Raw genomic sequence first — 27,819 nt, 5'->3', positions numbered from 1 at the left:
CACTGTACTACAGAAAGCACGGCATTCTTTTGTGCCAAAGGAATGGCCACCATGATCTGAGCTGCGGGGAGTTTCAAAAGGATCTCAGTTCAAGGTGCAGGGTAGACAGACACACCCAAGACATGGATTGCTACAGGCTTTTGCTCCCTAGCAGAGGCTCCAGTATGGATAACTCTCTGCACTACAGTGTTCAATGCAATAGTAAATTTTGACCTGCCAAAGCAAAATAAAACATGATGCATGGCAGGTGCAAATCCCATCATCCATGGATGCTCACACTGGATTTTGAAGTCTGGTGGCAGCATGCGGATATTGGACACTGCAATGTGGCCTGTGTCCCCATCGTCGAACTCTACCAGCACTGAGTCTGCATCATCCTCTTCATCACTCGAAGAACCTGTAGGGCAGAAGTTGTGATAACCTTGGGGACAGAGAGACACCTCTCAGGCCAGCTCCATGGTTGGCATGGGAGAAATTCTGGCCCACTGACTTGGCTGCTGGCTGCATTCTTGATTCCTCCCCATCTTGGGATTGGAAGCCCCTCTCACCTCGAATGACACTCCCCGGGTAGAGGCAGCGAGATTTCTGGCTCCAATAAGCACAGACCCGGGTGCCAGGTGGGAGGCTGTGGCTCGACTGGGGCTGCACATCCAGAACCTGGAAAGAAACAAAAGGCCCTGGTTGGCAGATGGCCCACCATGCTCTTAGCCAGGCACTGAAACATTGCTGACACAGTTGCCTAGCCCAGTGTGGGCGTATTTTATGTCATCATACAATGACAGGTGGTCAAAGTTAAGTATGAACACCATCCAGCAGAACCTGGTGAGAAAGTCTCTGGGATCTAGATGGCAGCACGATCGTGCCTTACATGGTTATCTGCCCTTTTCTTATGGTCACCAGTCACATTTCCTTACCCTTGCATTCCGCCTGGACACCACTGAACACAACCAGCTGTGCAAACTTCAAATATTGCAAGCACTCCAAAGATTTGCTTTGGAATAAACCAAAATTGCTAATAGCAATATTGAATCCCAAAATAAAAAATGCTGCATATATTTAATTGAGTTGATTTGCATGATTTGTTTTGGGCAAAAAGTTGATGTTTCCTTTGTGCAGGAATCTCTTCGTCTTTGGAATTCTGCACTGAGTATGATGATTAAGTCTGACTAAAGCACAAGCATCAGCTAAGGCTGCCTCCTCACAGGGCTCATTTGCATCAGGAAAATAGGAGCACTGTGCTGCCAAAACATACAGCAGCTCTCCATGTGCCCAGTTGGGCAACTGCACTACGATGTGCAACTGGACACATGGGAGTTTTTTCTAGGAAAGGCCAGTATACTGCAACACTGAAAAGCAAGAAGACAGCTGTGACTACAAAACCCATACAGGACCTGCAATAGTTCCCATCAACTGTGTGGTTAGTGGAGGACCAATACTGAAAGCCAGGTTGACTATGGCGATCAGATGCACTGTGCAAGTGCATTAGATCCCCCCGAGTTATCATCATGCAGGTGTACTCTTGCCTGAATGCGCCTTGCCACTTTTGCCCTGGAGCCATGCTAACCCTCAAGCCCCAGTATTCCGACTGTACCTTGCTCCTCTCATCAAACACGCTTCTCTCTTTATCCAGTGCCAGCTTGTGAGTGCACATTTGCACAAGGGAGGAGCACTTTTTGCTTCTTCACACAGGTACGTCCCATAGGTATTGTTCCCAGCTTCTCCGCCCCCAGTTGCCTAAGCAGGCCTGATTAATCCCAGGCCAAGATCTACTGGGACTCACCGCCTCCTGTAGCAGCTGCTCCTGGGAATAGATCCTCTGCCGGTTCCCTCGCTCTCCCTCAATGACGATGCTGTAACTACAGGAGGGATAAGTGAATGACAGGGATTTACACAGCTGAAGATGTGTAAGGCTGGAAGAGAACTCAGCTTGGCTAATTGTGATAGATGTGAAATGGGATGTTCAACCCTTGGTTTGCAGAAGAGGGAACGGAGCATTTGCCTTTTGGCCCAGCTCTACGCACTGGGAGCACAAGGTGCTCACCATTTACTTCATAGGTCCAGAAGAGTATGAAGCAAAGAGCACTACATGCTCAATTTGTGGGCAGAAAGTGTGCTTAACACGTTGTTTGGGAATGGAGGGAAAGATGCTACAGTGATTAACAGCACAGTTCCATGTGTATTTACTTAAAAGTAAGTCTCAATGTGCTTAGTGGGGTTTACTCACACGTAAGCATGTAGTCCTAATGCTTCTTGTCATGGAGCACATTTTAAAATTACCAAAATGCTTTATTTTAATGCAAGGTAGGTCACCATTATTCCAATTTTCTGGATGGGTGAACGATACTGGCTTAGACCATACAAAAACCTGTCAGACGGTAACTCTGAATGCAAGATCTCCCAGCTGAAACTCTTGGTCCTCTGAACCACATGGACTCTTGACACAGGGTGCTTTTTTCAGATTGTGTGTGTGTGGGCGGGGAGGCATTGAAAACTGTTAGGGTGAGGATACGGTAGGGGTCATCTGCCACTCCATATGCAGGTGTGGAAGATGGGCCCCCACATTGAACTGAGGTCAAGTGAACACTGCAGTTGGTGACCTCTGGGCTGGTTAGTTTAAGGAGAGGGTCTCCTGTTAGCAGGGGCTGCAATTGTCTGCAAGTAGTGGGTCGAAAGGAGGGAGAGAAAAGCCTGGGAAGGAAAGTCCTGCAGAGCAGAGGAAAGGAACTGGCCAGCCTCTTAAATGCTGCCATTTAATGCCATTTGATCTTTGGAACAAACTCCCTACATCCTTTGCCCATGCTTGTGCCTGGGAGGCAAGAGCCTTACATGTCCGGTGGCTGCAGACTCTTCACACTACCAGCGTAGAGCAGGCTGTCTTCTTTGGGGATGAGCACACGCAGTCCATCCTGGAGATCCTCCTTGTGGATGGTGCACGACTGGGCTGCAACCGCAAAGCAAGGCATGAACCACCAGCTCAGTCTGTTCCTCATTTCCTTACATCAGTAAACATCTCGGACATGGATGGGTTGGGAATTGGCTCCAGGACATTGACATAAGCTCTTAGAAGAAATCTGGCTGCCCAGCCAGCTAGCCGGCAAGCACCATCATCTGGATTGCAGCTTTAGACTTGTAACACTTTCAGAATGGGCTTGCTGATTGGTTAAGATATGCCATTATTTCAGTTCTGAGAGGTTTCCTCAGCCTCTGGAGCTTAGCTGGAATTGAACTCTGGAGTATGGGCTCTACCACACTCCATTGTCCCAGATTTTACCTGAACAACCCTTTCCACTCTTCTGAGCTCTCTTGCCCTGCCAGCCATGCAGCCCAGAACTGCCCACAACCTCAGTTTTAGCTTCAGTGGCAGCATCCTCTGCCCCAAATGCACTCCACCTCTGGTGCTACCCCACATCATTATCCTTCTGGTCTGTCTCTCTTTGCTCTTGACCATCATTCGATGTGGCTGGTAGCACTTTTTTCTCCCTAAACCTTGCTGGCCCCTGCTCCCCCCCACCCCGCAAATGCCAAATGATGGCCTTGAGTATGTGTCAAGACTCACCAGGGGTCAGGTCTTGCTCCGTACCAGTGGGTGGCATCTCCTCCTCTTCAGAGAAGCTGCTGTTATCATCAAACTCAAAGTGATCCTCGATGGCAAAGCTCTCCATCAGTCGGCTGACTGCCCGGCCTTTGCACTGGGGGAAAAAAAAAAGCAACATCTGTCCTCTGGCTGCATGCCAGCATGCCCCACATGCACGTGACAAAGAGCAACTTGCCCAAAGCGAGAATGGATGGAACCAGAGTCTTCCGCCTCCTGAATGAAGACTTCATTCACAGCATTGCCCTGGCCCTAGCTCATCACTCACAGAAGGGCACTCAGAGGAACTTGGCCTGGAATGAAGACCTGCGGGGTCATCTGCCTGCCTCCTTTATTCCTCACTAGATATCCCAAGTTCCTCTCTGCCTCATCCAGAAGATAACCTGGCAGTTGCCAGCCCTCAAGCCTCCATGGGAATACTCTGGTGGTGGCTGCAGGGCCATAGGCCTTCTTCCTTCTTGAGGATGGTGGACAGTGCTGACTTACCCAAACCCTGTATTGTAGGAGATGGACTGTTGTTTCCTACCTGCTTGCTGACCACTTTGTTCTTGACCTTGGACAGCTTCTTGCCCTTGCTGAGGATGGCCTTGGCATTGCGGGGAGAGCGTGCCAGCGCCCCATTCTTTCTCTGCCAAGAGGAGGTATGGAGAAAGTCAGCCCATACAAAAGGAGCTGTGTACTACAGAGTACCTAACTTGACACCCATGGCTGGAAAGATCTACCTCTTCCTAATGCCCAGCAGCAGCCACAAGGGCCAGTCTGCTTGGCAGTGACACTGTTCTGTTCCAACAGCCCTGCCCCTACCCATCCTATCCCTTCTTCATTCCAAGAACATGACACCTGCCATCCCACTTCCCCGAGGAGTATCTCCAGCCCTTTCTCCTTCTGCCCCTGCTCACCCTGAGGGCCGACTGCAGCACTTTGCTCTTGCGTGTGGCTTTCTTGAGGCGTTCACTGCTGAGCTTTCCTGCATCATCCCGAGTTGTGAATGATCGGGCCTGGCTGCCAGAGAAGAGCCCCTCGTTGGTTGTGGAGGTGCTGGGTCCACACTGAAGTTCCTTGCCCTTGCTCTTTAACTTCTTCTTGCTGGAACCATCACAAGATCCAGCACGGCACACTGGCACCTTTTCCAGCCTCCCTACACCAGCCTTCACTGGACGCTGCTTAATTTTGACTTGGCCCTCAGGACTGGGGATTCGGCAAGGCCCTGTGTGGATCCAGAAGAGTATAACAATAAAGAAAGGGAACAAGTCAAGCCCACAGATCATGATTTGGCCAGTACTTCTCTTGGCTTACAGACTCACTCTCAGATAAGTATAACAGGAATAACCTGTGCAAATTTGTTATTTTGGGCACACCATCACCCACCTATTTAGGGGCTGTGGCTTAGCATGTAATGGCAGGACCTGGTCACAGTTCCACCTGTAGTTTATAAGATGGACCCCTATGGATTCCCTGTAACATAAGAGTTGGCCCCACATGCATCTTTCATGGCCACCTTACATCCATTCTTTGGTATGAGTCAGACATTATGATTTGACAGGATGGAGTGACTAGGAGGACCAGACACGATCCTAGTCATTTCCCCACCAAGCATCAGTGCCCTGCTCTCACCAGCTGAGATGGATTCAACATCTTACTAAAGCATCCCCATTACCTAGCAACCCCTGCCTCTCCTTTTTCTTCTTTGCCTTCTGATTGGCTTCCATTTTCACCACCGAGGAAGGAGAGGGGCCAATCACAGCAGGGTTTACTGTCACATGAAGGGTGGAGCTGGTGTCACTGGTCAAGTCATCACCACCACCATCATCATCACTTTCATAGTCTCTGTGGCGATTGTCATCTATGGATGGAGAGGAGAATGAGGAGAAATTAAATGGCAGGAGAAGACCACCTCAGTTCAAGGAGGGGACCTGGACGTTCTTTGTGGCCCCCACAACTTCATAATGTCCAAACGTCTTCTGCCATCAAAGCACATCCAAGACAATCACCACATTGTTTTTGTGGCCCACATCTCAACATGAATTGAGGAGGGTTTAGAGCAGGAGTGCAGAACCTCTTTCAGTCCGAGAGCCAAATCCCATTGTAGAGAAGTTCTCGGCGACTGCATTCCAGTGGTGGAGAGGGCCGAAGGCAAAAGAGGTGGGGCAAAATACAAAAATACCAGCGTATTTTAGCTTAAAGCTCTTACTGCCAGAAACTAAGCCTTAGGAGAGGCATTTTGGCCTTTTAGAATGGGGAAAAAACTTCACAAAAGCTGGGAAACCACCAAATGATCAGTGGTTGGGGGTCTTCTGGGGACCTTGAGGGCTGGATTGGGATCCCCGGAGGGCCAGATTTAGCCCCCATGCCTGAGGTTCTGCACTCCTGCTTTAGAGACAGTGGTTCACAAACCATTTCACGATGGTGGCTTTACAGTTCTAGTTTGAGCCCTTGTATTGCACTGCCTTTTTTTCATTCATTACTGGCAGCATGATCCCTCCGTTTGGGAATCACTGCACAACTCAACTGGCTTTGAGTACTGCAGTGAGGGCCTGAGGTATGAGCACCTGGTAAAGCTGTCTTGACATGCTCATAATGGGTAGAATGGTGGGGTAAAAGCTTTTAAAGAAAATGAACAAATAGGCAAGCAAACAAACCAATGACTTGGAATGTGTTCTGGCTGAGCCACTCTGTGTCAGCCCCACTGTAGAGCTGGCTGTGCACCCCCCTTCCGATCTTAGTTCCTACATCCTGGCTCTTGCCCCTTTGACAATGTGCCTTTGTTCTTTGGGCTTTGGGGAGTGGAAGCAGGATTCCTGTCTCAGTCTTGGCTTCCTGATAAGATGCCCCAGGAGCTCCAGGGGAAACCCGTAAGGCTGCAGGCAAATGGGAGCGGACACTGGCCCCAGCAGAGGTCATCACGTGCAACTATTTTTAAACTCCATAGCTTCCTCTGCTTGCCAGCAGGAAATATGCTGTGCAGCAAGCTCCAGGCCAGAGCTGAAGATAAGAGCTTTGCTTGCAGGAGGATGGACTTGCCCACAAATGGCCTGGGGGAAACTAATTGTGTTTGCTTTCCTCAGGGGTAAGGTGGAAGGGCAGGTAGAGATTTTGCATCTCAGGGGCCCAGCAAACAGCCTACACACTCCTTTCCAATGTGCAGGTGGAGGTCATCAGCTGTCCCAAGGCCTGAGTGATCTTTTAGCAGCAATGGGCAGAACAAGCTAACAGCTACAATGTTACTAACATTGTCCTCAGATCTCCCACCACCACCGTCTTTGCTTCTCAAGCCCCAATGGGGCCTGCCCTTCCACCCCCGTCAATACCTGTATCAGCATTCCCTGTGCTTGGCTTGGCCTCCAAGGCAGTGAAGTCCTGCTGTGGGTATTTGGCAGAAGGCATCGCTTTGGAACTCTTGGGCCGAGAGAGTTTCTTTTGGATCTGGGCCCCGGGGGTAGGCTCTTTTCGGCGGAACGGGCCAATGCTTGCAGGCAAGCCTTTGCTCTTGACTTTCTGCTTGAGATGGGAAACCTTGTGTACCACATTGGACGCCAGCTTGCTTTGGGCACTGCTCTTCTTGCAACGCACCTTCTCCTGCAGAACCAGGTGCAGTGTAGAAGCAGACATGTTACTACTGCCAGAAGCTGCACAGCATTCTCACTCTCTGGCATCTCCCTCTCCCTCCTGCTCAGCTGTGAGGCCCATGTCAGAACAGGAAGTTGGAAAAGGCTCAAAGGTCTCGCCCGGCTCTACCACCACCAGTGCTGAACCTGGATTCCCTACATCCAAACCTTCTGCCTAATGCTCCAAGGAAGGGGATTGCACCTTATGCCAACTGCTCTGCTGGCAAGGACGTTTCACCCCCACTATCTTATCTATACATACTGTCCTGCAAACCCAGGGCCTCTATTTTTTTGTGCTAACAAATACCCGCCATCCGTTTTCTTTTATGGCAATTTTTTACATATTGGAAGATGGTTACCAGAAATCCCCTGGCCTCTTTAAGCCTCTTAAGAAGATCAAATAGATTAAATATATAGTATAAAAATAACATTGGGCTCTGCACACTCTGTGTTTTGCTTTGCTTTTAGAAGTCATAAAAATCCTGTACCAAGACAACCCAGTTTCAGTGATCTGTAAAACAAAATACCCAAAAGGTACAATTGTGCACATATTTGCTTATTTTGCATAATTTATTCTGCTACTTTTGGGGAGAGGGGAGCAATATATAGTAGAATACAGCAGATGTGAATGTTCATCTCACATATGCTGATATAACATCTACTGATCCTGCTAAGTTGGTCCTTGGAGCCGAAAGCATGGATGAAGTGGTGAGGATCACCATCTGATTGGCTATCAAAGCAGCAACAGAAGATGGCTGTCCTTAGTTTCCATCAGGCCCAAGTTGTTCACAGAGCTAAGGGGCTACTTCTTATTCAACTAAAAGGTAGGCAAAAGGATAAAGAGGCTGGCAGAGCTGGACTCACCTGGGAGCTCTTGATGCCACCATAAGCTGTCTCAGATATTTTCCTTTTTTTCTTCTTGGGCTCATCCTCAGCCCGCAGCTCTGCACACAGGAGAGATAAGCTGGCCTTTACTGACCTGTGAATGGGGAAAAATGCTCAGTTTGGAGAAAGCCCAGTGGAAAGATATTCAGTTCACTGTCTCATCTATAAAAGATGGAAGCTATGGGCTGATGAGATATAGAGGTGGAGCACCATGCAGAGACAGGGCACAAGCATCATTGTTTTGAGCCAAGTACAAATTTGTAGCATAGGCCCCTCCACGACACATCTCATGTACCTGTCCCATCCCATCTTTGTTCATCAACTTCCCTAGTTAGTGTATTGCCTGAGCCAGATTGCAGAAAAGCCTTGTCTGTATTGGAAAACTGGAGGATTGATTGGTGTCTTTTGCTTCTTTGAGTTCCCTTTGTTTCAGCTTCTTATGTTCCTGGCTGCCTGGTTGGCATTTATAGCCAGAATCGCAGTATGTATATGTACGTATGTATATCTGCGTGTGTGTGCACGCACATGTTTACTCATATATAATTTGGGCATATAAATCAGCAGCACTGGCTCCCACTGTTCCTCGGATCAATGTCCCTGATGATTATGGTGATTTGTCCCTCTCACCAATGCTCCTCCTTCCTGCATATGCAGAAGGAATCTTGGAACTGGTAGTTCTTGAGAGACCATGTCACAGAGGGAAGCACAACTTTCTCAGATAAGAAATCCTAGTTTAACTGCACAATTGTCTCCTCTCTTTTCTAGAGAAAGGCCTGGGACAGCAACTCATTGTTCAGAATGTTGACTCTTCTGCCCTAACACCTATTATCTCACAAGTTCTGGATAATAGGTACATACACAGATACAACGAAATAGGTTTCTATAAAAATTCTCAAGCATGAGCTACAATTTAGCCTCAGTGTTTCCTCCTTATGGTAATGGGGTTGCTGCCTGGGCCAGGGCCTCCAGGATATCCAGGTCCTATTGAAGTGTATCTCCCTGCCATGCTTCACCTCACCCCCGCCCTCTGCCCCATGCTTGGGCCCTGTGCACAGCTTCCTTTGGGAGGCAAGAATTCTTACATGTGTGTTTGGCATGGACTGAGCATGCCCACTCATGCACACTATAGTCCGTTCTTTCTGTTTTCAGCAATTCTACACAGCATCAATTAGCACAAAATGTAATTTACAAAATTGGTATGAGACTTCATGGCTGTATGTGAAAATGTGCTAGCAAACGACTCTTGTTTTTCAGGGTGACAATGCTTGTGGCCTGTATGTCCACTTGGCCCTTCCCTCCTTGTTTTCCATATAAACCGCCCAGCTACTTTCCACTTATCCATATGAGTCTTCCATATAGTACCACAAAGGTTCAAATATCTTGGGTCAGAAGGACAACATGCAACTTTACAAGTTTATACAAAAGAAGCCCATTTACATTTTTTAAAACGATATCAGCTTTGCACAATTTATCCTGAGCGGAAAGTTGGTAATGCCTTGGTCCACAGGAGCTGGGAGCTCCATTTTCGTAAGGAGTTATCAACATGCCTCATTATAACCATTATATTCCCAAGGTTGCAATACATGAATGGATAGGGCTGGGCAAATGTAGCTTTTAAGTGGCTGGTCTCTTTCCCTGATGGTGCTGCCTTAGCGCTGGATGCTCACGAAGGTTCTTAAGTGGCTCAGAGCATTCCTTCTGCCTTCAGACAACAGAGCTGGAGACTATTACCTCCTCCTCCTCCTCCTCCCATCTCTCCAGAGCAGGAGGGCACAGCAGGAACTAGGTACCAGGACATCTGAGTTCTATTGAACTCCACTGTTTCCTCAGGAAGCAGCTTGGATGAAGACTGAATTGTGGTAACTGTGTAAAACAGGAGGGACCAAATCTTTCCCAATACACAGACGGGCTCGTTTGTATTACTAGAAAAATGTCTGCCACTGTGACAGGCGAGGGGATATGTAGAGTGGGGAGACAACTTATATGTTGCTGGAGGGGGGGGGGCATTCTGTAGGCACAGATACAATGCATACTTTGCTTGATCAGGATCTGATACCAGGCAGCTTACACATTCACTTTCATGGAAAATGTTCCATAAAATCAGAATGCAACTTTTAAAGCTTAAATGAAATGCATAAATCGGACAAAATTAAATTTCTTAATATGCAGCCCAATCAGTTACCAAATACTTTCCAAAGTAGGGAAAATTTACGTTCCTTCCTAAGGGGCAAAGAGACTCAGATGGACGTGGACCTCTTTCAGCAATGCGCTGCAAAGTGTAGAGATCATTACTGAAAAGGCCTTGCTCCACACTCTGGCAAATTTAACCACCTTCACAGAGGGAACTTGAAGCAGGGCCTCTCCAATAGATCCTAAAGGACATGAGGGTTCATATGGGGAGTTTAGGAGGAGCAGGAGGTGCTTCTAGGGGGCCTAGTCAAACAGTAACATGGTAAAGCAGCTGGAGCCCCTTGCATAGAAGAGGCTACACTGATATCAGAGCACTGGATGCACATTCCTCTGCATGTTTCGGGGAGGGGGGCAGAGGAAAAGATGGCAGAATGTATCCCTCCCACATGTCCTGTGGCTGCTCTAGGAAAGGGAGGAGACATTCCTGGACTTCTCATGCCTTCCAGCAACATTCCGGAGTGGCTGCCACTTCTGCTGCAGCTCATTAATTCACCAGCTACAGTAGGGGCTTTGGGACAATCACCTCTTTCAGCTGAGCTTGTCAGAAGGTTTTATGTGCAAGGGGATTGCCAGAGGAACTACAGTGCAATGCCTGCCCAGGCAGCTTAACTCCCTCAGCACCAGAAGGATAGCAATATTGGGGGCAACGTGAGTTGTGTAAGTGGCCACAGTCCTATCCTTATGGTGTGCTCTGAAGGTTTAATGGGCAGTATGGGTGGATATTGGACTCAGAGGAACCAAGAAGCTAGGAGAGGCATCAAAGCTGCATGCCTAAATTCATGCATGCTATGATTAGGTCTGGATTCTGGATTAAAACTTCCCCGATTCCATAATGCTAAACCCCAATATTTGCTGAATAAGGAAATGATATACATTGTGCTATTGTGATTTTCTTCTCTTTTCAAAAGTGTGGATGTTTGTTCTACTTGGGGTGGGGGCAGGGTGGTAGGAAAGAACTACAGGAAATCATGGAAAAATATGGGGTCTAAGGGAAGAAGGGGAGGGACTGGCAGTAATGGGGAAAGACTGTTAAGTTATCTCACCCCCTTGACCAATGGAAGTCCTGAGCCCTGTCCATTTTCTCAGGGTTGCAGTGAAACATCCACATAGTTCCAGCATGTGCGATTTTTCTGCACATCCATGCAGTGAGAAGCTAGGAGTGGTCACAGCTTCCCAGCACATATCTGCCACATGTATGGCCATCAGAAAACCCAGGTGAATGAATGGTCATCACATGAATTCCTACACAAAGTGCCTTCCGCATTAACAAAATTAAAATTCTGCACCATGGAATCAAAATTCTGTGACCTATATAAACTATGTAAATTGAGCATGTTTGTGTGATTTCTCTTATTCTGCATAATTTATTCTGAAATGTTTGCTTTTTTGCATCGTTTATTCTGCTTCTGCTAGACATGAAGAGGGGTAAAGGAGCTATATAGGGCACTGAAGCCCAGCTCCTAACCACTGTGAATCTCATTTAAGAACCTCTCTGGCTTCTGGGATTTCAGCAGGCATAGTCCATACAGTTTCAAACACATCTTTCTTGCCACAAGGGCTAGAAACTTGCTCTTTTAACAAACAAAAACAACAAGAAAGCTGGACTGTATGCCCAGTACCACATTCTGCCCTTCTTCTTTTACTCTCATACAATCACAGCACTCGCAAAGCCCATTTCTTAGAGGGAGTTGCTCCACAGGCTTCCGTACCATGGCGAAGTAAAAGTTATCAGAGACCTCCAAGATCCCTACTACTAGCATTCAGGTACTGCTCCCTTCCAAACTCTTCCTGTCCCCTTAAACTGCAGCCAGTTTAGACCAGCCTAGTGGAGAGGAGAGGAGTAGGATTGATTCCATCTGGCACATTAAAGGAGCAGTGAAGAGATGTGTTGCTTGATGCTGGGAGAAAATAGAATGGCAAAGGCAGCAGCATACTATGTTTCAGGCAGCCCAGCTCAACAATAGAAAAATGGAGAGAGGAGTATTCCCCCCCCCCCCAAACAAAGAATTTGGTCTGGGCTTATCTGGGGTGGGTCACCTTTTGACACCTTCTAAAGGATCTGCTCCACAATGCTTAAGCAATGCTCTCACAGCTTGTCCTCCTAGCATAGTAAATATGAAATGAATTAGCTCCCTGAAGGCATTCTCCCATCCCCCACGGCTGGCTGGCTGCCCACTCTGATCTCCGATGCTCGTTAGCTCTAATTGCTCCACTCCAGCACCCAGGCTCCAGAGAAGCCGCCTCTTGTTTGCTCCGCCCTGGGAATGCAGCCCAGGGGTTGAGGCCATGCAAAGTCTTCCCAAGGCAGCTTCTGTTCACACTCCTCTCTCGGGCCTTGCCCCTGCCCCTCAACCTTTTGACCCAGCCTCGACCCTGGAGCTGGTGCCAAATTCCATTCTGGCGGCTGCGACAGGAAAGGAAGGAGGGGATTCCCTGGTTGAGCAGGGGGACAGGGAGGGAGCACAGCACCCCGAGGCAGGCAAAGGGCCATAGACAGGAGGAAGAACACGCTGGCTTAGGGACGGTGATTAACACAAGGCACCAAAAACCAACCTTTGCACCTCAGCACATTCTGACAGGGAATTACCATGGCTCAAGGCCACTGCTCAGTTCCGGCGAGTGGTGGGCAGGAGGGAAGCTTGGCAGGAACCTCTGCTCAGTGTGGGAAGCTCAAGGAACAGGAATGTTCCCGATAGGAAGAAGGCCAAGGGGCTGGGCCTGCAGCTGCTGTAGGAGCAAGTGTTGCTTCAGTGAGGCCAAAAGCCTCCCCCGATACACAGGGAAAGGGATGCCGCTATGGCTAGGAGCCTTGGCCTGGCACATTATAAGGGGATCCTGTGCCATGGCTGCTTGCTGGGACAGGTTTGCAACCCAGACGCATATGTCAGCATGCAAAAGAGCCCAGCACGAAGTAGTACAAGCCACCATTCAAGTGTGTGCTCAAGCATCCTGGGCATGCAAGCCAATCTCTGCCTGGGAGCCTGTATGGTTTGACGCCTACTGGTAGTTGAATGCATGGTAAAGGATTGGTTTGATGTGCGCTCGCACGTGAGTGTTCATGGGGAGGGCTGCCTGATGGTACAGTTGGATTTTGCTGTGTTTATAATGTTTTAGAATGGTCATATTGTGGCCATTTTGTTACATCACAGAAAAGAATCAGGCACCACAGAAGTGGACAGAGCAGGTCATACCTCTTGGAAGCATTACTTAACTTGCAAATCATAAATGCAATAATACTCCGTAAGTACAAGGATTAGGCAACAGAGAGCGAAGAAGTTGTGTCGCACAAACACACTCAGCCCTGCTCCCCAAATCTGGTCACCAGCGGCAAGACCATTGGTAGAATGTGGTGACACTATTGCCAAGCGGGGCTATGTATAGAAAATGATAGCTTTTTAGAAACATGAAGGCGGTATGGTAGAACTGCTGTTGACCACATTACAGAAAGTCATCCCCCGGCCCCCAGCCCGCTATTGTACAGCTTTTTATAGCAGAGACCATAGCAGGACAGAATGTCAAACCCAGGGGTGAGGAACATGTAGCCCTCCAGATGTTGTTGGACATGATCCCTCACCATTGGCTACACTGGCTAGGGCTGATGGGAGTTGTGGCTCTCCAAATGTTTTGGCCTACAAGTTGCCCACTGCTGGTCTATGCCATGAGCAACGATGGCTTTATCAATTCCCCTCCCCTTCAAATCATGTTTGTTTGTTTGTTTGTTTTACTGCTTTGAAACTGGTCATCGATATCAGCTCCTCTCTTTAAGTAGAAGAGTTTTATGTCCCAGTATTCTCCATTGCCAAGCAATAAGGAACTTGGAATGCCATTGTGCCCCATTTGGGAAGTCATAGAACTTAAAGAATAGAATCCCGTATTTCAAAATAAAAACCTCACTGTTATAAATTGCCCTTGTGTACACACACACACACACACACACACTGGTAGAGTGACTTCTGGAATCTTGCAAATGTAGTCTTAAAATGCAAGTGGGGGAAGGAGAATATCAGCATTTAGGGGTCCTGTTTGTAGCCTTCATTTGAACTCCTCTCCTCTGTTCCTCTCATGTTACAGGGTAGTTTAGTAGTGCCAAAGCAGGGACTGTCTTCCAAATCAGGTACGAATGAATTCCCATTTGAATTTGATTTTGCATGAATCTGCACAGCTTTGCAAGGTTTGGGGAGGGAATAGAAATTTGACTTTCCCCCAGGACAAATCCACATAAAGGGCTGGGGGGCAGGGAGGAATGGGGGTAGGCAACCAAGTTCTCCAATGAGCCCTGGAAGGTTTCCATGAGCCATATGGCACAGCCATGTTGCAACCCAAAGCCAACACTAACTGCTTTTTTTTCTCTGTAACCTTCACTACATTTGCTAATGTTTTGTGACATAAAACCTAGAGATTAATTTTTTTTCTTCTGTCTTAATTGAAGGAACCATTTAGTACAGATTTAACTATTATTACCAAATCATCAGGATTGATGCAGCGCACACACGCGTGCTCCAATCATGTTTGGACTAGCTTGGAGGATTTATGCAAATGGGCCTGCCGGGAGAGGCAATTTGTAGCAGAGAAGGACAATTATACAGGGCCCGTGAGTGCGGGAATGACTGTGCCGGGCGGCTAATGGATAATCATAAAGCGCCAGCAGCAATGAACACCACTGCAGCGTGACCAATGACTTTATACAGCACAGATAAAGAGGCTTTTATGCAACGCTGCCTTCCTCTTCAAAGAGGGGCAGTTCTTCCCCCCAGAGCAGTGCAGGAGGCAAGGCAGACATGAGGCAGGGTAACACAGAAAAATAGGCATCTCTCCAGCCCTGTTATTCTCTCGGGTCCTCAGGACATGCAAGGGTATCATTGCACTTGCTGCTGAATTGCAACCACTTCTGGGGTGGAGGGAACAGTAACAGCCATGAACAACAAGATAGTTTGACCTCAGGATACAAAGGTGCACCACCACTAACACACACACACACACACACACACACACACACACACAGAGCGCTGTATAATAATTACACTACAATCACAGGGAATGGCGGGGTCTCTCTCTCTCTTCCTTGATAATTCTACTGGCTTTTGCAATATACAAATACACAACAGTGCAACAGAAAACAAGTATGGATGGACCAAATGTTACATATTGTTTGATGTGAAAAATCGTACTACTTCCTGGCCTAAAAAAAAAAAGAGACAAGCCCCAATGTCTGAAATGCTCATTTGGTCACACACGCACACACACACTTCCCCAAAGTATAATTACACACCTTCAGTGACATATTTATGCAAACACAGGCTCCCACGCTCTTGCACATACACTCATACTTTGCCTAATTCACAACACCCATCCTAGTAAACATAAGTAGAGTAAATACCCTGTAAACTCGGGGGGGGGGGGAGATTTCAAGCAGAAAAGTGGAGGGTAGGGACAGGATATTTAAACTTTCCTATACTTCTCAGTTTTCCTTGCAGCAGCAAATGCATTGCCCCCCCCCCCCTTTTGCTGGAAATGAGCTTGGCTGGATGGGGTGGGGGGCAGGGTGCAGCAAATGGAGGAAAAGTTCCGTCCCGCCCACACTCTTGCTCACTGCTTTACAGGTGCTTGGAAGCAACTCACATTTGACTGCACAAGTCTGCCAGTGTCATATGCTGTTTTGTCCTTACATGGATGCATACGGCATCACTTTCACTCATCATAATACCCACAGAGTTACGTACATGCACACACTCATTAATGCATACACATGCTCCCTTACGCTTTCAGAGAGATGCACGATGTTTTGCACACACAGTGCTATGGTACCCCTGCCCCGCCACTCCACAAGTCATGCCAGATCACTCACTTGACCTTCCTGCTGTCACTCTTGCCAATGGTGCCCTGCCGCAGGGAGCTGAGTGTGCTGGAGTGCTTGCGTTTTCTCGGTCGCCCTGGTCCCCGTCGAGCTGGACTCCGAGAGCTCTCATCTCGCCTACAGGCAACAACCACAATAAAATGGAAAAGGGTGAGAACTTTGAAGCTCCCATCTGGCAGGGCCTGTGTAGGCTTTCAGTGGGTGTAGGCGCATGCCTAGCTTACAAGGCTGGAAAAGGCTTTGAATTCTTTGTGCAAGTGAGTTGTTCGCTTGCTCGGCCTTCAGTTGCAACAGAGAGGCCAACCCACGGATCTGATGTTCTTTCACACCCTTGTCCTTCTCCTGCTCTCATTACCATGTTGCCTTACTCACAGGCCATCAGGCAAGTAGGCTGGGCACCCCTCACTAGGCACCTGTTGTGAAAGCTAGGGAAGAGGCTGACACTCACTCGTGGTCATGCCGCCTCTGCAGCTTGGCCAGTTCCCGCTGTTTCTCCTTGTAGCGTCGCTGCAGTTCTGCTAGACGCATGCGCATCTCTACCTCTTGTGTGTCCAAATTCTCAATGGCTGCTTTCAGAGGGCAAACCTGGGGGGCGGGGAGGTGGGGAAAGAGGGAGAAGACTTCTTAGTCATGGTGGAAAACAAGAGACTGTAGTGTACATACCATGTTAAACCAATTCTTGTATTCCTGGGCTGTTGTAGGGCTTCTCTTTTCCTTTGTGTATCAAACCTGAGGACCAGGTGCACTCCTGAGGTGAGAAAGTGGTACAGAAGCCTTACTGGCTCCACAGACGTGCTGGAAAGCTGACCTTCAGGTGCCAACATGAAAGGGTCTTCCCCAACATTCCCCATCCTGGTGCCCTCCCCGCCCCCAGATGTCTTGGACTACAATCTCCAGCATCCCCAGGTGGTGGGAATTGTAGTCCAATGCATCTGGAGAGGGGCACTAGGATGAGGAGGATGGTTTACCTCATCACAGTCCAGTTCTACTGCCTCATGTCACTTAGCCTCAGGAGAAGAAATGTGGGCCCCTAAAGAGGAAAAAGCAACCCGTGACATATTGTCAGGGGTTGGTTTTGTTTTTGAGAAATGCACGGTCCCAGTTACTCCCCTCTGGCAGCTGAGAGCTTTCATGAGAAGAGAGACTCCATCAGACAAGATGGCTTGAAAGAGCAACACGTCTGATGCAGTCTGGTCAGCAGTACATCAGTGTCAGGCTGGCATGGTGGACGTTACATCCACTGCTGTACTCCACCAGGTCCCTCTGAAGCACCCCGGCTGCAAGATACTTACAGGCTTGGTTTTAGCGGTCCAAATGTATTTGCGGCGGGAGACTCGCATACGGGGGCGCAGATCCACACACGGCACAGCATCCGCCAGGCTGAGGAGGTCGGGGGGGCTGCTCTCCAGGCCAGTGGCCTCGACAAGGGCCCAGGCCGCGGCAAGGGTGGCCAGACTTTGCAGATTGAATGCCGCCAGGTCTTCATCCAGCACTGTGGGAAACAGAAAAGTTATTCTCGGAGAGAGTTCTCAGACACAGGGTAAGGTCTATAGGTTAAAATGTCACACGGCCCACCGTGGTCATTAGATCTTAAACAGCCTTCCTTGACCTGGTGTCCTCCAGATGTGTTGCACTGAAACTCCCGCCCTTCCCCTCCATTGGACATCCTGGCTGGGAATGATGGGAGTTGCAGGCCAACACATCTGGAGGGCACCAGGTTGAGAAAGGCTGTCTTACAGGGTAGATCCAGGTACCTAAAGGAGCCGGCCCCCATCAGAGCTCCCAGCGTTCTATGGAGTGGATTGTGCCCATTGTGTCCCTCTTTGACTCAAAAGCAACCCCCAGTGACTGAGTGCAGGCATGGGTCTTGTGCCTGTTTGTCCTAGTGGCTGTGTCTTATTGATCTACCTTTTCTGGCAAGACCCCAGCTCTGCCCCCTTCTCAGACATGCCTGGCCTCCACATCTGCTGCCAAAGGTTGGAAAATGCAGTGTGGCAGAAGAGGTTAGCTGGGGCACTGTCATCATTAGACCAGCAAGCTCTGGAGCTGGACAGTTCGCAAGCAAGGCCTAGTCCTACCTTGCTTCTACCCTTCTCTCCACACACCACTGCTTGAAGCCATCAGACACACGGTCATGTTTATATCAGGCACATACCACATGTCCAGCCAGCCAAAGGGGAAGTTATTGGGATGCCACATACTTCAGCAGGGGGCCTGAGATGGGGCAGGCCAAGGGGCAGCAAGCAGGAGGCAGCATTGTCTGAGCTTAAAGGAAAGAGGGGCCTCACAAGAGAACATCACTCTTGGAAGGAGGCTCCAGGGAGAAGCCAAGCCATGCTCCAAGAGGGATGGTTTGGGGGGCAATGCAGTTACCTGGCTTTGCATTTAAGAGTGCCTGGAAATTACATGCAGATGGAGAAAGGGGAATGAAGAGGCACAGATAAAATTTGCCCAGTGTGTGTGTGAGTGTGTGTGTGAGTGTGTGTATATATATATATATATGTGTATGTGTGTGTATATATATATATATACACACACACACATACATACACACACAGCACAGCTACTGATGAGGGCGGAAGCTGAAATGTTTAGCTTAAATTCTTTTTGAATACTCTGTTGTTAGTCTTTCTATTTTTCACACACACACACACACACCCCCTCTCTCTATATATATATCTATATCTGCGCGCGCGCGCACACACACACACATCTCCCCCCCCATATATATATATATCTGCACACACACCTCTCCCTGGTGGGTTACTGCTCTGTGTTTGCGTACAAAAATGTCTGCCTGCAAGTGTGCCTCCACACATGTGCAAGAAAGAATGCAGGGAGTCCTTGTATGTGGTTTCCGTTCCGCCGCGGGCAAAGAACGGTTCTGGTGCGTAAGCAGTAACGGTTTGTGTACAGATGAAAAGCACAGACTTTGCTAAGCCACAGGGGGTGATAACCATCTGCACATGTGGGTTGGTGTAGACCTCTCAACTGGGGAGGTGGGAAATGGGGAGGCTTAAAACGGCAGCAGAAAGGTGTTGGGACTAAAAAAAGAGGACTTTCACTACTTTCACTTGACTAATTTTCTTTTGCAAGCCTGGGATGCTCAAGCACTGTGACACATTTGTTTTCTAGAGCTAAGAGATCCTGAAGCAGGAGACATCAGAATAAGAGCCTGGCAGCCCTCCCTCAGGGAAAGGTGTTCCCATTTGGTAGCTCTCAATGGGTAACACAGCTGAACACAGCAAGTATTCTTCCAGGGCTACAAGGTGCTTCTAATAAGAGGCCCATCCCAAATCTCCACTCTGCCACAATTTGGGGTCCAGAACGGAGAATCTCCCTCCTCACATTGCTTTCTCCATGACTCAAAGCTTCCTGCTTCCCAGACTCAGAAAGAGTTAAGTCTCCTCTTCTTAGAACTGAAATCAAGAGCTGTGCTGCTCTTGGCCCCAACAGCAGTTACAAGGCAAGGCCCCTAACTATGGTCTGATCCCCGATTTCACTCAGCTGTTTAGCAATACTCCAGATGCCACGTCTCTAAGGGGAAAATAACTCAGATTCCCAGGGCCAGGAATAGGCAACTTTATGATCAGCTCTCTCCTTAGTGACAATTCTGCAACACACACACATACAAATTTTCCATCGCTAACCGCCAGGACGTGGGAGAGCTTATAGCTCACACTATATTAGGGCTCTCAAGGCCTGACACAGAGTTCATACTTAATAACACAGAGCATCTAGAGCAGTATTCCCCAACATAGCACTGTCCAGGTGTGTTGGACTACACCTCCATCATCCCCAGGGATTTTACCTTGTTGTTCACCGCTCTGAAATCTTCTGATGTGGAGCGGAATAGAAATATTGTAAATAAATAAATAAACAAACAAACATGATGGGGGTTGTAGTCCAACACACCTGGATGACATCAGGTTGGGGAAGGCTGATCTAGTGTAATGACTTAGGTGGGAAATTAGCAGCTTGTATGTCACTCTGTAGATTGACTTGGTTAAAAGAGATCAGTCTCAACTTCCAGGTGCCCATAGCCATAGTATGGTTTGGTTGAATGCAGCACCCTTTTCCTGCTTGATTTGCATCTTACGCACCCCACAGTGCACAGCAAAGCCTACAAGGAATCCACTGCAGAGGCAGACTGCTGTCCTACAGGGTGGTCTCTGTACGTGCAAACTCTGTTTTGGGAACCCAGGCAGGGTCAGGCGCTTAGAGGGGGATCGTTTAACTTACAGGTGCACAGGGCACTATGTGCATCTGTAAGTTAAATGTGGGGGAATACACAGGCTCCTGGCGGAAAAGAATCCAGCAGTCCCATTCATCTCCCAAACCATTCCAACGGGGACATACTTTCAATTTACTAGACATGTTTGTCGGGATGGGCAGTCTCTGTTTTGGCTCTCATGCATCTATCCACAGAGAGGAGAGTAACAGATGAAGTAGCAGAGCAAGAACCTTTCTAACCAGCTGCATACCTGGTGAAGAAGTAGGTGTGCGTGTGGGGTAAGTAGTTAGGCTTACTGGTGATCTGTGACCTTTGGTTGCCTAGTGGAGGTTATTGCTGTAGTAGTAGCTTTCCTGCATTAGCAGAGGGTTAGACTAGTTGACCTCTGAGGTCCCTTCCAACACAATGATTCTATGACTCTGGACAGGACCGTCTGAGCAGGGCAATGAGGGAGGGGAGAGCAGCACCGCATTCATGAGAGCAATGTGGATTTGGCCTTTGATCACCAGCCGTTCAACGCAACGCTGACGGAAGATCGCTAACAAAAGACAGTAGGGGAGTAGGCCCTGGCACGGATGCAAGTACATCTGTTGTACATCTCAAAGGTACAGACTTCACACACATTTCTCCAAGGTCTGGGAAAAGAGTCCAGTCCCAGGACCATCTTCCCATCCTGAACAAACTTTCAAACTTCAGTTGGTCACCATTTCTTCATATCCCAGCCCCTATGAGAAGTGCAGGAGTGGTGATCAACTCGCTGTTGGCCAGGCAGGAAGCAGGACCAGTATAAGAGAGTCGAAGCTCCTCATTCCTCCATTGACACTGGAAGTTTAGCCCCACCGCTGACTTGGACGGGAGCAGCAAGCCCTCCACAGGGCCTGAACTGAAGAGGCAAGCAATCCCTTTCCACCATCCACAGCATGGACAACAAGGGCCCCAGTACAAATGTAGAGTCATGGGATTTCCCACCTTGCTACTCACTGCCTCAGAGAGAGTGAAGCTCCTCCTCCCTCAACCGCCGCCACCAGCAGCCGTTCCAGCAGGCTGTATTGAGAGGGGGAAGCAGGACCATTCCGCCAGCTCTGATGAAAGACTTTTCCCCCCTCCTCCCTCCCCATTCCTTTTTCCTTGTGTGTCATGTCTTTTTATACTGTAAGCCCGCAGGACAGGGACTGACTTGATTTACTGATGATATGTAAGCCGCTCTGGGAGCCTTTTTGACTGAGGAGTCAGGTAAAAATACTCTAAATAAATAAATAACGTGACATGAGTAGCAAGATGGCCCCTGGCTTCCGTACCCTGGGTGGCAGTATCACAGTGCTGCCGACGGCGTTCCAGTTCAGCCAGCTCGCTGAGCAGGGCAATGCCAGGAATCCCTGAGCTGCACGGAGAGGGCAAGGGAAGGGGAGCTGCAGGAGGTGGAGACTCCAAGGCCGGAAGTTCGCCCAGGTCGATGCTGGCAGCAATGAGGGCGTCCAGGCCACACGGTGCCGTCTGTGCATCGGTATATGCTGGTGGGACATCCGGGGAGCCCGTGTCGCTCTCGTCTACTTGGCAGCCGTCTTCCGGTGCTACAGCTGGGCTGTCCTCCACAGCCATCACCTCTGGGGAAGGTCCTGGAAGGGCAGCCCCTGGCCTAGGCTCCTCCCGATGTTCTTGTGGGGCAGAGTCCAAGCCATCCGGGCTGTCCCCGACCAGCAGGGGGCAACACGAGGTTTCCTTAGCCAGCTCCGTGGAGCTTGGCCTCTGGGGACGCACCAGGAGATGGGGAGGGCGAGGGTGGGAGGGCTCCGCTTCCGTGGCCCCAGCCCCACTGGGTGGGCTAGCTTCTGCCTCGCAGCGCGGTGCCTGCTCTGGTGGGAAGGTGCGTGACTGTTCGGGCTCAGCTGCCGTGGAAACAGTTTGCATAGTATCAGGATCTGCTGGGTCCAGGGGTAATGGCGATGCATAGCCCAGGCCAGCCACAGGGTAGGAATAACCAGGGGGGAGATCTAGAGGGAGAAAAAGAGCACCAAGCTAAGCCATGGCAAAAGGACAGGCCACATAGCCTCTCCAGGTAATCTTGGGCTCTCCAGACCACAGGGAGTATTTATATCTCAGATAAAGGGCACCCATGAACCGCATAACCTGACCCCAAATTCATCAGCTCTCTCTATGGACAGCATGTGAATGCTTCCAAATTCTGGGACAATAATACCTTATGCAAATTAAAACCAATGCACTCCCTTGCCAATGGTTTGCACAATGAGATCTTCTGCAAATTCCCTGGAAAGAATGGCACGGAGGGCTGGGGTACAACGGCTGCAGGAGGGAGAGCCATGCATAGGAACCAAGAGATGCCGAGGCCCTCACCCTGAAGAGTGGAAATCCTACACTGATGTTAGAAGCCCTTCCAATCCCCGAGTCTTTAACAGGCACTTCCCATACAGTCTCAAAACTTTTCTCTACAACCACAAGGACTAGAAACCTGGGATGCTGGAGATTAATGGGATTTGGAATGCACAACACAACTAGACTCCAAATTACATGGTGGCTTTACTGATGTCTAGACCCTTGCCTACAGGACATGTACCATAACACTACCCTACATCACAGCCTTCCTCAACCTGGTGCCCTCCAGATGTTTTGGACTTCAATACCCATCAGACCCAGCCAGAATGGCCAATGGTGAGGAATGCCAGGAGATGTAGTCTAAAACATCTGGAGGGCACCAAGCTGGGGAAGGCTGCTATAGCGATACTGGATTGCCTTAGCAAGGCACATAGCTGTGTTCTTGTGCAACTGTACCATGCATTTGCCAGTGCCCCCGTGTCCCATGCTCAGTCTGCCATGGATCACTACCTGGTTCCAGTGATTTGGGGTAGTCCTGGGCTGGCCGCCCCTCTGGCTGCTTGTCCTCAGCCTCTGGACCCGTAGAGTTCTGCGGGGGCACTGGGCTCACAGCAGGTGAGCGTGGCACCACAGCAGGGCAGACAGGTAAAGTGCAGGGGGCTGGGCATTTGGGCGGGTGGCAGCATGGAGAGAGCTTGGCTGAGCAGGTGGCTGCCGGCGACAAGCCCTTTGGGGCGGCGTTTAAGGCAACAGCTTTGTGAGATGGTTTGAGTGGCTTCTCGGGGCCTGGTATCTCCAGCTCAGGGGGCGGCTCCTCAGGCTTCCGCTGAAAGGGGGAAAGAGATGGATGGTCAGTGAGTGGTTGAACCACACATAAACCGTCTCACAGAATGTCCACAGTGGCGATACTGCCAGCATTTGCATCTTCACTGACCGTGTGCTCCTGAGACTTCAGAGCTTAAGGGGCTGACCGAGCAGTCACAAAGCATGCCTGTGTGCCCCTTCCACCTCCTCACTTCCTCCTGATGTGTCCTTATCAGCCCACCAGCTCTGACCTCCCACTCCCTTCTTGATGCCATGATCAGACTGAGTTGGTGGCCATTTATTTCTGTTGCATCCCTCCAGAGGTCAGATGGGAAGAAGAACCTCAGTGGGCGCACTTGAGATGAAAGCTATCGTGCATTTCCTACCCCAGGGCTCCATATCACTCTGGGCTGTGTGCACTCTGCTTAAAAATTAAGCCATCAGAATTCTGACCTAAAGCAACTCAAATTCTGCACCAAGAAAACCTAAGTTCTGCAACTTATATAAATGATGCAAGTTCAGCCAACAAACACCATTTGATTTTACGTAATATTTTCAGCTTCTGCTGCTTGTGGTGGAGAGACAAGGACCTATGTAGACTGTAGAAACCCCAATTCTGTGACCACTGGAAATTTTATCCAGCCATTTCCTCTTACTTTTCAAGGGTTCACCAAGAATCAGCCCCACACTTTTCCAAGAACATCTTTGGAGCTTTTGGGGAAGCTGAACATCAAAGGGAGTTGAATCCTGGGCCCTACAAAATATTCCATGCTTGCTTGCTTTCTGTATGCACATCAACACGCGCACACACAGCCCTGATCGTGACCCTCTGGAGTCAGGAAGAGTGTTCTTCCTCCACATAGGATATTGGTTTCCATCACCACCATCACACAGCTAGAAGCAGGATGTTGACTAGTATGGATCTTAGCCAATATCACTTCCTTTGAGATGAATCAGGAGATAACTTTCACTCTCACTCGGGGCCTGGCCAAGCACCACATTCTGAGCCAGGGTGGGATTTCTCACCAGGTCAGATTGGCTGGAGAACCTACAGAGTGAGTGTGCATGCGTGCATGAGCGTGTGCCTTCCCCTACAGGCTTCCTTGGGTGTCATCTGCAGCTGTGCAGTCACCTTTCTGCAATGCACTTTTGCTTTGCATGTGTGTCAGCTTGTGGTCTGGACTGTATAAGCTGATCTGTGTTAAATCAACTGTGTGGGTGGTCCAGCCTTTCTTGTATGCAGAAGGAAAGAGATTATATTTTCCCCTACAACTGATTATCCCTGTTCTCCAAATGGAGGCAGTTCTGGGGCTCTTTTCTCAGTAACAGAGTCTCGGGTTTTTTCCCCAGTCTCCCTCTACGAGATGAGAGGGTTCCAGGAGGGCTCACGGTGGTGATGCCATCTCTTCGCGGGCCCACCTGGCTGTGTGTGTGCCGCTGCACTTCCAGTGCCTGTGCTGCACGTTGCTGCTGCTGCTGCTGCTGCTGCTGCTGCTGCAGGGCATAGAGTTCTTGCTGACGCAGGAACTGGGAGCGGGAGTAGACAGGGAGTTGCCCTGTGTGCTGCAGGTGTGAGCCAGGCCCCCGGCTAGGATACATGGGTGGCCAAATAGAAGCCTGATCCATCACCTCAGCTGCTGAGAGAGAGGACAGTTAATCAGAGAGGTAAACAAAACCAATGCATCTGAGAGAGGCCTCCCTGATCCCGGAAATGGAAGAACACACCCATCTTCTCTCATCAGAGAGGCAAGTCCCCTACCCCTCATCCCAGTTAGTATGCTGCAGAGGTGGGGTGTTCCAGCTCTTTCTGCTGCTACTTACCCAGTGTGTGGGGGGCACCATGGGCTGGTGGCTCAGAAGGCAGGATGACTAGCTGGGCAGGTGGTTCCTGCGACAGGGGGAAGACGGGTTGCATGGCGCTGGGCATAGAGGCTGGGAAGCCAGGTGGTAGGTTTTGATGTAGGGCAGGGTGCCCAATGCCTGGAGGGGTAGGGAGGAAAACTCACTTGAGAGAGAGAGAGAAAGCCCAACCCAGTCCACACAGAGTAGTCCCATGTTCCCCAGGGAAAGGAGATGGGATTACAGGGCAAGACTTTAACCCTCTTCAGGTATATGCCAAAGAGGGCTTTCCTGTAAGTGTGGAGTGAGCCAGGGATGCATGATGCAGCCCTGGCCCCTCCACACCCGAACTCTCTCTGTTGATGGGGGAGGCCTGCGAGGGCAGCGTAAGCACGTTCGGCTGAGTGCATTTATGCTGCTCACACAACTGGGAATTCAGGCTTATCAGGGTTCCCAGTTGCGTGGGCCTCAGTAACCACATTCAGCCACAGTTAGAGCACCGTTTGCAGACCTTCCCATCAACATGGGGGAGTCGGGAATGGAGGAGGCAGGGCCAAAGCCTACATCCCCAGCTCCCTCCACACATACAGGAAAGTCCTCTTTGGCGAATGCATGATGAGCTTTGGCTTCTTTATGTTCCCTCCTGTAAGGGGGCTCTCCACATATCACCCGTTTGCGGCTTCTCATCGCATGTATATGTGGCAAAGTAGGCCAGTGAGCATTCATCACATGGGGCAGTGCTTGCATCACGTATGTGATTGTACCACACTGAGGTCATAAACGGAAAATTATCACGTGTCATGCAGCCCTTAGAAATTAAGGAGGATTGGGTGGTGCGGTCACCTCTACCTGTCTCTACCTGGCAATCCAATGGTGGCCCTGGTAGGACATTCTGTTCCAGGTCTGCAGGACAGGACAGGACAGGACAGGACAGGCAAGAATCCAGTTTTGCCCATTCTGGAGGACGACTGCACACATTATAAAATTCTATGTAGGAAATCATGCTTATGCATGGAAATTTTTGCTGCATGAACATGTTCTTAGTCACATGGCAATCTACACATTATCTCAGAATGCTTTCCATGTAGGAATTTCATAACATGTGAAGCAGCCTTGAGTGCCAGTCTCTCGGATTACATTGGGTTGCCTTTGGCCCTCATAGCAATTAAAGCTGGAGGTTAAGGTGAGCCCCACATCTCTCGTCATCACCCACTTAAAGAATGGGCAGGAAGCAAGACTAGAGGGGGTTGCAAAGTGTGATCGGTGGGACAACAACAAGCGAGGGCTAAAAACAACACATAGCAGGAATAGCAGGGAAGAACTGAAGGAAACTGAAGTTGCCGTGAGACCAGGGTCAACTGCTGTAGATCAGGAGTGAAGCTCATCAGGGATAGATCGGGGTAAAAAAGAGAGGAGCTGCATGTGGCCCTGGCCCAGATGAGAGTTCAACTTGAGGCGCAGGCTGTAAAGTACACACTGAGCGATCGTACTGACCGTATGAGTGTCCACCCATCCAAAGCGAAGGGCTGCGTGTCCGGGGCAACCAGTGCGCATGAGCGGGATGGGTGTGGGCTGCGGGGTCTCCTCCTAACTGGCTGGCCTGCAACGAGGAACTGCCTGCAATCATCAGGTGTGGGGTAAGGTCTCCAGGGCAGCTGCTTGATGGGTGGATGCGGGCAAACTCCACAAGGTCCTTGTTATCCCTGACAGGTCAAAAGATATTAGAGAAACAAAAGGCAGGTGAGCTGGGACAGAGTGATCCCCCAGGCCTGGCCAAAGGACTAAAGCAAGGGCAGGCACCTTCCGGCCCTTCAGGTGCTTTGGCCTGCCATTCCCATCATTGGCTATGCTGGCTAGGGCTGATGGGAGTTGTAGGCCAAAACATGTGGAGGGGCTACAAGTTGCCCACCCTGGACTATATCAGTGCTCACAGTCAGGAAGCAGTAGGATCCCATTGGAACAAGAAGCCTGGCTCTCATAAGAACAGGTCCATCCTGGGGCCACTGCCTGACCAGTGATGGAAGAATCCTCTACTGCCGCCCCCCACAACCAATGCCATTTGAAGACGTATGGCACCAGGTGACAGCTGCCCTTCCGACACACAGATGGGCTTTGTTCCGCGCCTTCAAGAGGCTTGCCCAGCCTAACCATAAAGTACTATTACAAGCTCAATATTCTTTTATGCTCCCCACCCCATCCTTGTAGTTGGGGTGGGCCCTTACTGGAGTAGGAGATCTCTCCCTGCCAGGCCCAGGCGCTCCTCACACAGCCGGCTCCGTTCCTCCTCAGCATCCAGGTCAATGACATGCACAGGCCGCGCCGCACCAGCTGCAAGAAACGAAATGGGGGAAAGCAAGAGTGAAGGCAAGATTAATAACACCTTTTGGCAGCACGTACAGGAGGACACCCCCAAGAACTGGCCTTTCTTCTGGGGACACAAGGAGGGGAAGAGAGTGGGGGAAGAGGCGGAGGAGGAAGAGGCCCT

General features: G+C 49.7%; 1 protein-coding gene across 6 annotated transcripts in view; it reads right to left on the bottom strand.

Moving 5' to 3' along the window:
* The window catches only part of BAHCC1 (BAH domain and coiled-coil containing 1), a 108,691-nt gene that overhangs the window by 11,949 nt on the left and 68,923 nt on the right, over positions 1-27,819 (bottom strand). For 3 of the 6 annotated variants that reach the window (XM_084837607.1, XM_084837609.1, XM_084837606.1), the window contains 19 exons: positions 27,557-27,662; positions 26,829-27,037; positions 25,317-25,475; positions 24,915-25,132; positions 23,202-23,517; positions 21,659-22,351; positions 17,419-17,618; positions 16,575-16,711; positions 16,118-16,243; positions 8,062-8,176; positions 6,901-7,168; positions 5,250-5,435; positions 4,492-4,799; positions 4,119-4,220; positions 3,557-3,689; positions 2,827-2,941; positions 1,781-1,856; positions 549-657; positions 278-397 (listed from right to left, as the gene is read on the bottom strand). In XM_084837607.1, coding sequence (XP_084693733.1) covers positions 278-397; positions 549-657; positions 1,781-1,856; positions 2,827-2,941; positions 3,557-3,689; positions 4,119-4,220; positions 4,492-4,799; positions 5,250-5,435; positions 6,901-7,168; positions 8,062-8,176; positions 16,118-16,243; positions 16,575-16,711; positions 17,419-17,618; positions 21,659-22,351; positions 23,202-23,517; positions 24,915-25,132; positions 25,317-25,475; positions 26,829-27,037; positions 27,557-27,662 — 3,696 coding nt within the window. The remainder of the gene's footprint in view (positions 1-277; positions 398-548; positions 658-1,780; positions 1,857-2,826; positions 2,942-3,556; positions 3,690-4,118; positions 4,221-4,491; positions 4,800-5,249; positions 5,436-6,900; positions 7,169-8,061; positions 8,177-16,117; positions 16,244-16,574; positions 16,712-17,418; positions 17,619-21,658; positions 22,352-23,201; positions 23,518-24,914; positions 25,133-25,316; positions 25,476-26,828; positions 27,038-27,556; positions 27,663-27,819) is intronic. The other 3 variants (XM_084837608.1, XM_084837610.1, XM_084837605.1) reach the window with 1 other exon arrangement.

Source organism: Heloderma suspectum, chromosome 2 (assembly GCF_057233095.1).
Source record: "Heloderma suspectum isolate Gila_16-S chromosome 2, 16-S_ref, whole genome shotgun sequence".
Lineage (NCBI taxonomy): Eukaryota > Metazoa > Chordata > Lepidosauria > Squamata > Helodermatidae > Heloderma > Heloderma suspectum.
This window is presented reverse-complemented; position numbering and strand designations above follow the sequence as displayed.